The 16,088-nt window shown below is 39.7% G+C and overlaps 1 protein-coding gene across 6 annotated transcripts in view; it reads left to right on the top strand.

Annotated features, from left to right (window-relative positions):
* IGSF11 (immunoglobulin superfamily member 11) overlaps nt 1–16,088 on the top strand; it is a 139,670-nt gene that overhangs the window by 107,319 nt on the left and 16,263 nt on the right. For 4 of the 6 annotated variants that reach the window (XM_069554282.1, XM_069554250.1, XM_069554259.1 and 1 more), the window contains 3 exons: nt 1,440–1,586; nt 11,527–11,690; nt 13,062–13,269. In XM_069554282.1, coding sequence (XP_069410383.1) covers nt 11,652–11,690; nt 13,062–13,269 — 247 coding nt within the window. In that variant the 5' untranslated portion in view covers nt 1,440–1,586; nt 11,527–11,651. The remainder of the gene's footprint in view (nt 1–1,439; nt 1,587–11,526; nt 11,691–13,061; nt 13,270–16,088) is intronic. The other 2 variants (XM_069554232.1, XM_069554241.1) reach the window with 1 other exon arrangement.

Here is a 16,088-nt window from a genome sequence, read left to right as displayed (position 1 = left end):
CATCTTTTGACAAGGATCTTATGACAGTTACCTCATAAACAGCTGTCTGGTCTGTAGGTGCTGATTCCTGGCACAATCACTTGTATCCAGAATATGAATGAGATCCTGTGTTACAAACCATGGTGATCTGTGTTTAAGGAATTGCTTCATTCTGCCTTCTCTGAAGGCGGTTTTGATTGTAGTAGCAATCATATTATCACGTTCATCGTGACATTGCAAAACCTGGTCTATCTTTGTGGCTTGCTTCTTTATACATATAATTTTAATCACATTACTCAATTTTACAAAAGGATTTGCAAACCCAGATGTTCATAAGAGACAGGTGGGTATCCTGACTGAGTAAAGTGGACCATATTGTAAACAGTAGGGAGTGGTGGGGACTGTGGCAATGGGGAGAGCTCATAATTTGTCTGAAGAGGCAGTACTAATCAACTGCCGTGAGAAATAGAAACCCAATATTCCTAACACCTAGAGTTTTTAAGGATAAGTTGGTAATCTAGAGTTTTATATTATTTAGTTGTAATTGAAAGTACTTAAAAATGCTGAATGGGTCATAGAATATAAGCCGAACAGAATATCTGTGTAAATCATCTGTAACTTTGCTAGTCTGTAGTCAGTCCTGTAAGGGAATTCCTAAATGGAGTCGAACATCTGTGCCTTGAGCCAGGTGTAAAATCAGAAGAGAGTGATTGTGGGAGACTTGCTGTAGAAGATTCTGATAAGGTCACATCACGTTCTAGGAGTTATTGCTGAGTAGAAGTCACCCGTGTAATAGATAGGCCATGTCATGAAGGGGCCAAATAGGCATGTGTATATACTTTTGATTGCTTGCAGAGTCAGAGAGGGGCATGCTAATTAATGTAGAGTGTGAGCACTGATTCAGTATAAGGCCTTGGCCTCCCTCTGGACCTCTGTCTCACCTCTGGGCCTGCTCTAAGGAAATAGTTTCATTTTTGGGGGCCCCTGGCATGCTGTTTGCCCTTGGCATGTTTCTTGAGGAATGCTTGTTGTTATAAAGGAGGAGGCAGTGAGAAGGCACTGCTGTGACCTTTAAAGAGACACCATAATACCATGGAATTATAACACTGTAATACTATGGGACATGTGTACAGTCAGAAGATGAAGATGTGTAATTTTATGGTAGCCTGCCTTTGTATACCAACAATAAAGTATGCATATTGTTTAATATGGCATAAAATGAAGTAGAGGCTTGGCAGTGATCCTGTAAATTGATGAATGTAGATGACCTGTGCATAATAGAGCCATCTACATTGATCAGATTAACCAAATATTTACTGTTCATTTAGTTTAGTGCTGTGTTGATGGCCAACACCTAATTTAATGTCAGTTAACATATTGTTTTCTAGCTAAGATTGCAGTTAATATTATATAATGAACATCTGGTGGCTCAGAAAGTAAAGAATCTGCTTACAATGCAGGAGACCTGGGTTCAAGCCTTGGGTCAGGAAGATCCTCTGGAGTAGGAAATGGCAACCCACTCCAGTATTCTTGCCTGGAGAATTCTGTGGACAGAGGAACCTGGTAGACTACAGTCTATGGGATTGCAGAGAATTGGACATGACTGAGTGAGTACGACTTTCACTTTAACATTATATAATAATAACAGTTGTAAAGATACATTATTTCATCTGATTAAAAATTGCTTGAAATATGAAGAGAAAATGATTTCTTTAAAAATTGCTGTGATGTTAGAGACTTGTGTTATTCCATAATTTCTTCTAGGAAATGAGTATAGCATAAAATTTTTTTGAAATTTATTTCAGTTTGATGGAACTAAAAACCTGAATTTGAACAGACTAAGAGGATTTTATAACTTTTGTATCCATGAAATAACACTTAAGAAATCATGTGGGAATCATATACGCCAATACACTTTATGTGACTGCTGATACTGACATTTTGTGTGAAAGGACAGCATAGGTCTCCCCAGGTACCATAAAATCCTTTGATGCTTTGCTAACCGTATTCCCAGAGCAGTGTTCTGGGAGTTAGGCTGATCCTGAAACATGAAAACATGCTCCATAGACATCGGCAAACACTATTTCAACATCTCAGTTGGAATGCTTGTGCCAATGCTGCTTCTGAACTTCGGGTGCTCTGGCTCTCATGGAGCTGTAGGGGAGGCCTTGTGTCCTTTGAGTCCAGCCCATCACTGTCAAATTCCTTTGTTCTCTTGGCTGTGTCGTGTGGATGATCCTTCTTCAGATTTCTAAGGATTCTTTGCTGCCAGCTTTTTTTCCCTCTAACATGTGCCTCTTGGTCTGAGAAAATGTGAATCTTTCTGCTTTAAATCTTGGGAAATAGAGCTCTAAAGAAAGAGTATAGACAACTGTTATTTATGGTTTCAACTCTTGGGAGGAAATAGGGCCATGTGCTTTATGTCTTTCTTGTTTAATTGCTAAGAGTCATTCAGAATTCATGAGTTGACTTAATTTTTCTTGGGCGAAAGTACTAAGAAAAGATTCAAGTCTGCAAAATGCTGCCAATTCAACTCTTAAATTATGCATTTTACATGTAAACATTGCAAATTGTAAGATATTTTAAATGAATTTTTAATTCAGTTATTTAGCATTAAAGTTTAAATTCTTGCCTAGAGTTTCAAACATGGAAATACACTCTAAAGAAAGTATTTCATTAAAAAAATAATAAAATAGAAAACTTAATTATTTAAATTTTGAAACACATTCATTTCCTTCCTTCTTTACACTTTTGAAGAAATTTTCATTTTTATTCAGTATGTTAAATAGGAATCTTGAGACACAATCACAAAGCAACTTTTTGTTTTCCAAGAGTCTGTTTAAATTTATTCAAGATCCACTTTTTTTTAGATGAAAATTTAAGTAGGTTACACATTTTTTTCTGATCACTCTGAGTTTAAAAATAAAGCAAGAAAATCTCAATTTATATGCAAATATATATGTGTAGTTCTCAGTATGCTTGTGATCCACCCAGTAGTTCAGAGGTCAGCCTCCAGCTTCCTTCTGCCGGAAGTCTCATTAGACAGCCCTTTCAGACAGAATCTAAGGCAACCCTGCACCAGCTTTTACGTGCGTTCACTTCTCATCCACTCAGATGTGCTTTGCCGTGACAGATTCAGGTGGGGTAGGCCCTTTTGCTGGGTGGGAGTGGAATGGGACTGACTGCACACCATAGCTCTCCACAAAGTTTCTTTACTGACATTCACACCAGAGCAATTTATTCCCTATGTAGTCCTAAAAGTTACATTGCCAGTTTTCAGCCATCTTTGTGCAAATCCTTCAGTATAGTCAGTCTTAAAATTTGTTTTGATGTCTTGTATCTTATATCTGACATTTAAGGTGTTGGATGACTTGCCAAATTCTGTTCATAGAGAATTCTAATAGCTCAAGAACATAACAGACTATTTATGTTACGTTCTGTGTATGTCAGACTGACAGTAGAGCAGGTACGTTAATGTTTACAAATAAACTGAGGTTTTAATTGCTCAGTTTTGGTCTTCTTGGTAAAGAAGTGCCCCATCACCTTAATCATACTACAAGTAATAATATCATTTGGCTTTTGGAGATATGCTCTGGGAAAGAGTTTGAAATGGTAGAAAATATACTCCATCAAAAGTCAGAAGAAATAGGTCCTAGTTTTAAGACCTTTGGCAGGATTGTCTCTTTGGACCATAGTATTTTCATGTGCAAACTGACTTACTGAGTTTTTATTGTGGGCTTACTGTATTGGAGTTATTCATGTACCTCACAGTATTCTAATGAAATTGTCTTAATTACACTGATGAAAATATGATTACAAGTTGAATATGTTCAAAATGAAAGAACACTGCTTTATAAGACCCTGATCTTTCCATGAGGGGTTAGGAAAGGCTTTTCTGTTAGAAGATAACACTTGAGTTAATAGGAAGAATGAGTTCAGTTCAGTTGCTCAGTCGTGTCTGACTCTGCAAACCATGAACTGCAGCACGCCAGGCCTCCCTGTCCATCACCAACTCCCGGAGTTCACCCAAACTCATGTCTATTGAGTTGGCAATGCCATCCAACCATCTCATCCTCTGTCGTCCCCTTCTCCTCCTGCCCTCAATCTTTCCCAGCATCAGGGTCTTTTCAAATGAGTCAGCTCTTCACATCAGGTGGCCAAAGTATTGGAGTTTCAGCTTCAACATTAGTCCTACCAGTGAACACCTAGGACTGATCTCCTTTAGGATGGACTGGTTGGATCTCCTTGCAGTCCAAGGGACTCTCAGGAGTCTTCTCCAACACCACAGTTCAAAAGCATCAATTCTTTGGTGCTCAGTTTTCTTAATAGTCCAACTCTCACATCCATACAAGACTACTGGAAAAACCATAGCCTTGACTAGACAGACCTTTGTTGACAAAGTAATGTCTCTGCTTTTTAATATGCTGTCTAGGTTGGTCATAACTTTCCTCCCAAGGAGTACGTGTCTTTTAATTTCCTGGCTGCAGTGACCATCTGCAGTGATTTGGAGCCCAGAAAAATAAAGTCAGCCACTATTGCCACTGTTTTCCAATCTATTTCCCATGAAGTGGTGGGAACAAATGCCATGATCTTAGTTTTCTGAATGTTGAGCTTTAAGCCAACTTGTTCACTGTCCTCTTTCACTTTCATCAAGAGGCTCTTTAGTTTTCTTCAGTTTCTGCCATAAGGGTGGTGTCATCTGCATATCTGAGGTTATTGATATTTCTCCCGGCAATCTTGATTCCAGATTGTGCTTCCTTCAGCCCAGCATCTCTCATGATGTACTCTGCATATAAGTTAAATAAGCAGGGTAACAATATACAGCCTCGATGTACTCCTTTCCCTATTTGGAACCACTCTGTTGTTCAGTGTCCAGTTCTAACTGTTGCTTCCTGACCTGCATACAGGTTTCTCAAGAGGTGGGTCAGGTGGTCTGGTATTCCCATCTCTTTCAGAATTTTCCACAGTTTATTGTGATCTACACAGTCAAAGGCTTTGGCATAATCAATAAAGCAGAAATAGATGTTTTTCCGAAACTCTCTTACTTTTTCGGTAATCCAGTGGGTGTTGGCAGTTTGATCTCTGGTTCCTTTGCCTTTTCTAAAACCAGCTTGAACATCTGGAAATTCACCGTTCACATATTGCTGAAGGCTGGCTTGGGGAATTTTAAGCATTACTTTACTAGCGTGTTAGATGAGTGCAATTGTGCAGTAGTTTGAGCATTCCTTGGCATTTCCTTTCTTTGGGATTGGACTGAAAACTGACCTTTTCCAGTCCTGTGGCCACTACTGAGTTTTCCAAATTTGCTGGCATGAGTAGGAGGTTATTAAGTAAAGCGTTGGGTGTGGAGCAGGGCAAATCAGAGGAAAGGCAGAAGACAGGGCAAATGCTCTGACTGAAGAAGTCAAGAGAAATTTAATTGGTAAAATGGATCAGATTTGATCATGGATTGGGTTTGGGTGATGGTAAGAGAGTAGAAAGAATCAATGAAGACTTATAAATTTCTGACTTCTCCAATTTGATTGCTAGTTGAGCCCTTTGCTAGCACAGGGAACTCTAGAAAGGAGCCAGATAGGTATATAGGGGATGCAGGCATGGAGGTGAAGATCAAGAATTTGATCTTGGACAAGTTGACTTGAGGTACCTTTGAAATAGCTACTTGGAGATACGAGACGTATTCAGATATGGAAAGAAAACCAGAAATAAATTGTATCACCAAAGCTATAGGAAAACTGTGTTTCAAGGAGAGGAAAATGGTCATCACTGTTAGATGCTCCTGAGAGTCCAAGAATGAATTCAAGAGTTTTGGAGCCATCAGGAGATCTCTGGGAAACCTAGAGAGGACTGTTGTTAAGAAGTCATGTTGGCCAGAGTGGATTAAGACTGAATGGTAGACGAGTCTGGAGAGAGTGGGTGTAGGCCGCTCTTTCAAACACATCATTGGTGAGGTATCAGAGAGAGGGCAGCCCCTGGAGGAAACCATGGGCTGGAGGGAGGGAGGGATTTTGTACTAAGCGGAAATACTTGAGTATGTTTAAGTGTTGTCAGCAAGTCTTAAGTGTGGAGGGGGGGAGGTTGAGGTTACACGAGAGGGGACAGTCTGTGATAAGGTTACTAAGAGGGCCAGGAGGATGGAATATAAATTATGCTCAGATGAGGGGGCAGGGTTCGCCTTAGATGAGCTTCTCTAAGAGGAGAGAGGGAAAAGAGGACTAGGCAGGTCTAAGCTGACTTGTAGGTTTGGAAGCAGATGAGGGAGTTTTCATTGGATGACTTTATTCAAAAATCCATACTAATTTAAAATTTTGTGATTCTGTAATAGAGTAGTGATAATAATAAACATTTATGGACTGATCTCTATGTGCTATGTGGTGGTTAATTAGTCAAGTGTGGTAGTTAAGTATACATTCTCTGTAGATAAAGTGTCTGGATTTGAATCCAAGGCTGGCCATTTTCTATGTGACCTAGAACTGGTTGTTATTCTCTCTGGGCCTCAATATCTTATATATGAGCTATGAAATATACAAGATCTCCAGGGGATCTTCCCAATCCAGGGATCGAACCCAGGTCCCCCACATTGCAGGATTCTTTACCAGCTGAGCTACCTGGGAAGCCATAAAATACTTTATAGTATTAAATGAGAGAGAGAGTGTTTGTATGTGTATGCACATATATGTGTTTATATATCCAGTTCCAGTTCAGTTGCTCAGTCGTGTCCGACTCTTTGCGACCCCATGAACTGCAGCACACCAGGCCTCCCTGTCCATCACCAACTCCTGGAGTCCAGCCAAACCCATGTCCATCGAGTTGGTGATGCCATCCAACCATCTCATCCTCTGTCATTCCCTTCTCCTACCTTCAATCTTTCCCAGCATCAGGGTCTTTTCAAATGAGTCAGCTCTTTGCATGAGGTGGCCAAAATGTATTGGAGTTTCAGCTTCAACATCAATCCTTCCAAAGAAATCCCAGGGTATATCTTCAGAATGGACTGGTTGGATCTCCTTGCAGTCCAAGGGACTCTCAATAGTCTTCTCCAACACCACAGTTCGAAAGCATCAATTCTTCTGCACTCAGCTTTCTTTATAGTCCAACTCTCCCATCCATACATGACCACTGGAAAAACCATAGCCTTGACTAGATGGACCTTTGTTGGCAAAGTAATGTCTCTGCTTTTTAATATGCTATCCAGGTTGGTCATAACTTTTCTTCCAAGGAGCAAGCATCTTTCAATTTCATGGCTGCAATCACCATCTGCAGTGATTTTGGAGCCCCCCCAAATAAAGTCAGCCACTGTTTCCCCATCTATTTGCCATGAAGTGATGGGACCGGATGCCATGATCTTAGTTTTCTGAATGTTGAGCTTTAAGCCAACTTTTTCATTCTCCCCTTTTACTTTCATCAAGAGGCTCTTTAGTTCTTCTTCACTTTAGTGCTTAATTGAATAGTCATTGGAAGGACTGATGCTGAAGCCTAAGCTCCAATACTTTGGCCACCTGATGCAAAGAGCTAACTCATTAGAGAAGACCCTGATACTGGGAACGATTGAGGGCAGGAGGAGAAGGGGGCGACAGAGGATGAGATGGTTGGATGACATCACTGATTCAATGGATATGGGTTTGAACAAACTCTGGGAGATAGTGAAGGACAGGGAAGCTTGGCGTGCTGCAGTCCATGGGGTCAAAAAGAGTTGGACACAAATTAGTGACTGAATAACAGCAATGTGGACTTGCTTTCTGTGTCATCAGCTAAAGTAGTGACTGAGGGAGCGGTTACCATCCAACATCAGCATCAGATACTGCCTTCATTACACTCTTCTGATGATGAAAGTATTAGCCTTATTTTACAAATAAGCAGTGTTAGCAGAGAATAAGTGACTTATTTGAGGCCCCACAGTAAAGCAGATGAAAGAGTCAGATTTCAAACTAGGCCTTATCCAGCTTCAAACCTATGCTTTTACGAGTTTTGAAAGCAGCTTATCTAGAATATTTCTTCTGCAGTTATCTCAGTGCCTGAGATTTCATAGTTAATCTTATGTAAAAAAGAGAAATATACAGCATTGTAATTCACCTATACTTCGGTAAAAAAAAAAAAGAAAGAAAGAAAATTAGAAAAAACAAGGTAAATGGAAGTCAGTCTTGCACAGCTTTTGCCACCCCGGAGTCTGCCCTCTGCCAGCAGACTTGCTCCTGCTTCTCATCCTGACCCCGGTCCTGCGAAGCTCCTCTTCCTTTACTGGAATCCTGCCATATTTTGGTAGTTTTCCCACCTACATCTCTATGTTTCATCCTCTACCTTTCACTGCCCCCCCCCCGCCCCGCCTTTTTTCTTTTTAAAATTATGATTGTGTAAGTTCAGCTTGAAATTAGTGATTTAAGGGTGGAGGGTGTGCATTATCCTGTTCAGTTAAAGGGGGTGGGGCGCATCCCCTGTGCTTCTTTGGAGTAACATCTCCAGAATGAAGTGATGGAGGTTTTGTGCCAGCTTGGTGTCCACAGGTACTTTTTAAATCTGATTTGTGTATTCAGTTTTGGCTGTGCCGGGTCTTCACCGCTGCACGGCTTTCCTGCAGCTGTGGTGAGTGGAGGCTGCTCTGGCTGTGGTGTGTGCGCTCCTCATGGCGGTGGCCTCTCCTGCTGTGGAGTGTGGGCTTAGGCGTGTGGGCTCAGTGGTCCCAGCTCTCAGGCTCTAGAGCACACGCTCAGCGGTTATGGCGCATGAGCTTTGTTGCTCTGTGGCATGAGGGATCTTCCTGGACTAGGGACTGAACTTGTGTCTTCTGTATTGGCAAACCGATTCTTAGCCACTGAGCCGCCAGGGAAGCACCCATATTTACTTTTAAAAACATCTCCACTACATTTATAATAATCATTGGAACAAATACCCTCCCTTTACATATTTCTACCCAGGAGGTGGCTTTTTCCTGCCATTGCCTGTACTGTGATCAAATAACCTTCCCTGTTTGCCTCTTAGGTTCTTTCAACTTTCCTTTTTAAAATTGAGAGACTTTCCCTAATGTTATTTAACTTAAAGGCTTTTCCTGATATTATCAAGTGCTTTATATTCTACCACAGATGGCTCATTTTATGAAACATTTTATCCTGCAAATTTAACTCCCCAGAGTTTCATCAGACTATATGTGAAGAACAGGAAGTTTTATAGAAGAAAGGTGCTATGAGCATTTATTTTTTTATACTAATTGTAATCGTAACAGTATGTTATTTTATTACTTTTTTGGGAGAACTGAGATAATATCACTTCAAAATAAAACAGTTTGAGATACTACCATAGACTTAATGTATTTTTCATAGTTAGAATAACTTCATTGTTGGATTGCTTTGACTTAACGTCCTGTAGTTCCCATACAGTTCCGTAGTTCCAGAGGGCGGGCATTCTTTTCAGAAGAGATAACAGTTGATTTTGACTTGCCAGGAGTTAGCTCTGGTAAGTTATTGTTTTCTTTTTTTGAATTTTAATAATGATGCTGGGGTATAATTTATACTACAAAGAACTCACCCATTTTAAATATAAAATTAAGTTATTTTTACACAGGCATCAGAATAAATCGGTTTTAGTTCTCCATTGCCCTGGAAAGTTCCACTGAACCTATTTGCATCAGTCTCTTTTCCTTTCTCTCTAGTCCCATGCAGCTAAGCCACGGGTTTGCCTCTTCTTGCGACAGATTTGCCTTTTCTGGACTTTTCGTATTAGTGGAATAATACAGTATGTATTAAGAGTTGGGCATGACTGAGCGACTGAACTGAACTGAACTGAACTGAACTGAGGCTTTTGAATCTGGGGTCCTTTTACTTAGCAAAATGTTTTTGAGAGGCTCATCCATGTTGTAACATGTATCAGTAGCTCGTTGCTTTTTATTTATGCATAGTATTTCATTGTATGGCTATACCACATTTTGTTTATTCATCAGCTAATGGATATTTATATTTTTTCCATTCACAAGTATGAGATCAATAATGCTGTTATAAGCATTCGTAGTCTTTGCATGGACGTATATTTTCATTTTACTTGCGTAGATTCCTAGGAATGAAATTTCTGGGTTGTGTGGTAAGTTTATTCCATGTCTATGTTAGTTTTTTTTTAAGGAACTGAAACTATTTTCTGAAGTTATTGTACCCTTTTACATTCCCTCCTGCAGTAAATGAGGAGGCTTCCAGTTTCTCTGTATTCTCATCAGCGCTTCATATTGTCTGGGTTATAGCCATTCCAGTGGCTGTGTGATGGTACCTTATTATGGTTTCGATTTGCAATTTCCTAGCGAGTAATAATGCTGAGCATCTTTCCATGTGCTTACTAATTACCTTTATTAAAATATTTACTCAGATTTTTGCCCATTTTACTATTAGGTTATTTGTTGTCTTCTTATTGAGTTGTAATAGTTCTTTATATATTCTATATACAAATCCTTTATCAGGTATGTAATTTACAGATATTTTTCCCAGTCTATACTTTGATTTTTCATCTTCTTAATTAAGTCTTTTGAAGTACAAACTTTTAAAAAATTTTAATGAAGTCTAGTTTATTGTTTTCTTTTACAATTTATGGTCCTGGTGACACATCTGAGACCTCTTTGACTAACCCGAGGCCACAGAAATTTTCTCCTGTGTTTATGTCTAGAAGTTTTATAGCTTTAATGCTTACATTCAGGCTATGATATATTTTTTGAATTGATTTTTGTGTATGTGGTGAGGTAAGGTCTGAGTTAAACTTTTTGCATATTAATTTTGAACTGTTCCAGTATGATTTGTTGAAAAGACTATTTCCCCCTCCTTTAATTGTCTTCTGCCTCTGTTGAAAGCGTTTGATCATAAATACAGGGTTTATTTCAGAACTGTCAGTCCTGTGCCATTTGTCTGCGGCTCTGTTCTTCTGCCAGTACTGCACTGTCTTGATTGCTGTGGCCAATTTATAGCAAATTTTTAAATCAGATAGTGTAACTTCTCCAAATTCGTTTTTTTTCTTTTGGCTGTTCTACTTCTTTGCCTTTTCATATGTTTTATAATTAGTATCTACAGGAAGTCTGCTTCAATTTTATTGGTTTTCCTCTCTATCTGTAGACCAGTTAGGGTAGGATTGATGTCTTAACAATACTGACTCTTCCAACTCATGAGGGTTGCATATCTGTCCTTTTATTTAGTCTTTTCTTGTTTCTTTCATTGCATTTTATAGTTTTCAGGGTATGGATCCTGGACATACTTTGTTGAATTCACAGTGTTCTATTGTGCAATGAGGCTTTAAAATGGTTTCAGTCTATGTCCATCCCTCATCACCACTAAAACATTGCTCAAATGCTTTCGGTTAATCTCTCCCAGTTTGTGTTCGAATCTGGTAAATACAAGGTAGTGTCTTATAAAATAAATAAGTAGCCTCTAAAATTGTTTATTTGTAGTTTCTAAGAGGTAGAGGGGTGAACAGTTTTTATTACTTTGACTTAGTGAATGGGCAGTCTGTCTACGTTACTGACAATATAAAACACAAACTTTCTCTGAAGGGGTTTGGTCTATCACGTGACCTCCTGTCCTCCTCCTTTAGGTGTTGCAGCTTCCCTGGAAGTCTCTGAGAGCCCCGGGAGTATTCAGGTCGCCCGGGGTCAGACAGCAGTCCTGCCCTGCACTTTCAGCACCAGCGCCGCCCTCATCAACCTCAACGTCATTTGGATGGTCATTCCTCTCTCCAATGCAAACCAGCCTGAGCAGGTACTTCTGTTACGTCCTGTGCTGCCACTGAAATTTTAATCTTTTTATAAGAGGTGGGTAGGAAAGTGTCTTGCATATACATTTGATTTCTCGAATAACGCGATACTTTCAGTATGCCTGTGCTGTTTTAAGTCCTGTTCCTACATTATTAGCCAACTATCAAAAGAAGCTATCCTCTTTTTGAAAGACTTAAAAAAAATTAACACATGCCAAGAGGATCCTTCTGAGGAATATGTAGGAATCTGAAATCTTACCAGAAGACATTGTTGATAGGAAATATTGAGACAGTAAAAGAAAGGTATATTTTGACAGAAAGGGACTAGCACTGACATAGGTGGATAATAGTATTAAGGAAGTAACTTTAGATAGTATTAATAGTACTTGATTTATTTGGTTAATGGCAGAAGTATTTTTAAAATAAAGCCAGGCACACTAGTCATCTTCCAGGAAGTTCAAATAGAAGCTACTATCTCATAGGCTATATCAGTTATAGGTAAAAGACCCCATTACATGTGATACCGCTAAGAAAATAATGCTCAGAAAATTAGTGAATTGTGACCACGACTATACCTTTCCTTCCCAAAGTTAACTTATTTCTGTTATGAAGTTTTTCTGCTTCAATAGGATTTTTACTGCCTAAAAATATTTGATAAGCCAAGTTTTCTTATAGGAAATTTAAATAGATGTGTTTAACAGTAACTTCTTCTTGTTCTTTAGTCCCTGGGGCTTTCATAATTAGACTGAGATCATTTTGTTCATCCTCATCATTTGAGGAGTCAGTGATAGAGGCAAGGAAAGACTTGACTACACCCAAATATTTACAGGTAGAGAGAGCTTGGATAAAACCAGGTACCTGACTGTCAGCCTAAAGAGCTTTTTGCAACTGCATTCTGAGTCCTCTCTCAAGAACAGTTGACTTTAATAAATAAATTGACATAAGAAAAGCAGTCATGGATTGTAACTCTTCTTCCCTTTTTTGCCATTCATTTATCTTCAGTCTATAACTTGATCTTATCATTTGGTGACCTAGTAAGCATGAGACTGTCAGTGCTAGTTTAACTTTTTATTTTGCAATTAATTTTTTGAACTGGTAAAAAGTATTTATGGACCAATAGTAAGGTATCATAAAATACACTTTATATATTCTGATGAGTTAGGTAAGGACACAGTGTTGTTCCAGTTTGGTATGTAGGAATTTAAAAGCCCTGGATACTTACAGATAGGCGCTGTAGTAAAAAGTTGATGACAACTCTAAGATTAGAAATAAAATTTTCCAATGTTTGGTATAGTCTGCTTTTTACTGTATAGTTACTGTTATGAGTCTAAAAGAAGTTGCATTGGCCAAATGATTTCTTTTGCTTTCCTTTGCAGGTCATTCTCTATCAAGGTGGACAGATGTTTGACGGTGCCCCCCGGTTCCATGGCCGCGTAGGATTTACAGGCACCCTGCCAGCCACCAATGTCTCCATCTTCATTAACAACACTCAGCTGTCAGATACAGGCACCTACCAGTGTTTGGTTAACAACCTTCCAGATAGAGGTGGCAGGAATATTGGGGTCACTGGTCTCACAGTTTTAGGTGAGTGATAGGACGTGTTCCAGGCACTTTGGCTTTGCTTGCAAATTTACTCCCAGGCGCATTTGCTTCTGCCCTTTCTTCTGCACATTTTGACTGCTGTGTCTTTTTCCTGTCCTCTCTCTCTGTAGCCACATCTGCACTCTGCTTCTCTGTGCCTCTTCATATAGTCTCTGCACCCATTACTCCATTTCAGGTGGTTCTCAAATGACTTTTCCTGAAGGTGGAGAAAGGCAGTAAAAATACCATCAAAAGTAGCCCCTCACTTTTCCTAAGCTTTTATGTGTGTGCCCAGTCACTTCAGTCGTGTCCAACTCTTTGCGACCGTGTGGACTGTGGCACTAGGCTCCTCTACCCATGGGATTCTTCAGGCAAAAATACTGGAGTTGGTTACCATGCCCTCCTCCATTTGCTATTCCCAACCCAGGGATTGAACCCGTGTCTCTTGCATCTCCTGCATTGGCAGGCGAGTTCTTTACCATAAGATAAGACATTGTTGGATGCAAATTAAATCATGAATGTTTGATAATGTGTAGGGAGCAGGGAGCTTCGCACACATGAGAATAAATTTGCCACTGCTTCCTAGTTATGTGATGCTAAATAGGCCCACGACTCTTCTAAGCTTTAACTTTTGTTCTGGCAGAATTTTAATAATACTTCCTTTTACTTTAAAAAAATAGTTACTTTCAACCTATTATTCACTCAAAAAAAATCGTTTGAATGATAAATTATATGATCAACTCAGTCTTAATACTGAGACCAAATAGATTTGGAGCCTTTTCCAAGGTTATGTGGGCTTCCCTGGTGGCTCAGTCAGTAAGGAATCTGCCCACAATGCAGGAGACCCAGGTTTGATCCTTGGATCGGGAAGATCCCCTGGAGAAGGACATGGCTACTCACTCCAGTATTCTTGTTTGGTAAATCCCATGAACAGAGGAGCATGGCGGTCCATGGAGTTGCAAGAGTTGAACATGACTTATTAACTAAACCACCAACAGCCACCAACATCAAGGTTGTGTAGACCATGAATGACAATAAAGCTCGGATTAAAATGTAGATCTCTTTGCTTAAACCAGTATTCTTTCCGTTATACCATGCAGGTAGACTGTCTCATGCTAAATTAAGTTCATCCTAAACATGTTTTATTTCTCAGTTCTGCTGCCTCTGAGATAAAGTGCTGCCTCATAAATGGGTATTTGTGGTAGAAGTGGCTACATTGAGCTCACTTGAGGAGACAGAAGTACTTAGAGAAGGCGGATGCTCCAGACTGTCCTCCATCCTACTCAGGTCTCAGAGTCGATTCCGGGATTCCCTAGCTCAGGCTCCCCCTTTCCCTTCCACGGCTGAGTCACTCGGGGATACCGGTGTTGGCGGTTCTTTCCATTGTCCTTCTTCAGATGAGAAAATGCTGTAGTTCCGGTACCTTGTTCTCACAGTCCTCAAACTACCATTTTCTCAAATATATTAAACTTACACAGACTTTAAAACACTCTTGTATACTAAATACAGAGTACTGTTAGGATTTAACATTATTTTGTTATTCACATATATAGTGTAGATAATGAACTTCCCACATGATTCAGGTTTGTTTATTTTTCATTTTTAAAGAAGGAAAAAAAATGCTTAATTCATGTAAAGTTAATGCCACCTTCAAGTAATTGTTTTGGGTTTCCTCTCGTAGTGTCACAGTGGCAGTGGTAAGTCAGTAAATTGAGGTTGGTTTATCCCATTACAGCACTTAAGATCCCCTGAGATTTTTCAGTCTTTCTGCCTATACCCTTTCAGTGTTTTCTCCTCCCCCACCCATTTTCTTTCCTGGTTCCTCTGTATAGAGCATTCATTTTCTACTCATTCATTCATTTTTTTCAGGGTTGAACACATTTATTGAAAAGTCACTAGCATTACAAGTGCACCACCCACTTAAACTCTACTGCACGCATTACCCTGGAGAAGGCAATGGCACCCCAGTCCAGTACTCTTGCCTGGAAAATCCTATGGGCAGAGGAGCCTGGTGGGCTGCAGTCCATGGAGTCGCTAAGAGTTGGACATGACTGAGCGATTTCACTTTCACTTTTCACTTTCATGCATTGGAGAAGGCAATGGCAACCCACTCCTGTGTTCTTGCCTGGAGAATCCCAGGGACGGGGGAGCCTGATGGGCTGCCGTCTATGGGGTCGCACAGAGTCGGACACAACTGAAGCGACTTAGCAGCAGCAGCAGCACGCATTATGAGAGTCCAAGCCATGGGCTTAGGTTATATTTTTATTTGCTTGCTTTTTTACTATGAACTACCACCTTCTCCCTTTAGTGTTCTTTCTTGGAAAAGTTTGTGTTTCACATCTTTTGTGTCCTTATCTTTCTTAATGATAATGAAATGTCCATGTGTTACTATCAAGTAGTAGATATACTTGAACCTCATTCTAGCTCCCCTTACTATAGAACAGAAGTTGGTATAACGTTAGTGTGTCTGGTTTTGTTAGTAGAGTTAACTGTGTTCTTAACTAGAGTTAAGATCAATGTTAAGGTGGTTTTAGCCAAGAGTAGCTGGCAGGGTAAGTGGGTACTGTTCCTTGAAATATCTTATTTACAAATGGGCTCTTTCATCAATTAAAAAAGTTTAATTATGGTTAAAATATAACAAAAATTTACCATCTTAGCCAGTTTTTAAGAGAGCAGTTCAGTGGTGTTTGGACTAATCTCCAGAACTTTCTTCAACTTGCAAAGATAAAACTCTACCCATTAAATGACATTTTTCTGTCCCCTCAGCTGCTGGAAATCACTTTTCTGTTTTTTTCTGTGAATTTGAGTACCCTAGGGACTGC

Source organism: Ovis canadensis, chromosome 1 (assembly GCF_042477335.2).
Source record: "Ovis canadensis isolate MfBH-ARS-UI-01 breed Bighorn chromosome 1, ARS-UI_OviCan_v2, whole genome shotgun sequence".
Lineage (NCBI taxonomy): Eukaryota > Metazoa > Chordata > Mammalia > Artiodactyla > Bovidae > Ovis > Ovis canadensis.
The sequence above is the reverse complement of the archived record's forward strand: the minus strand, read 5'-3'. Positions and strand labels throughout refer to the sequence as shown.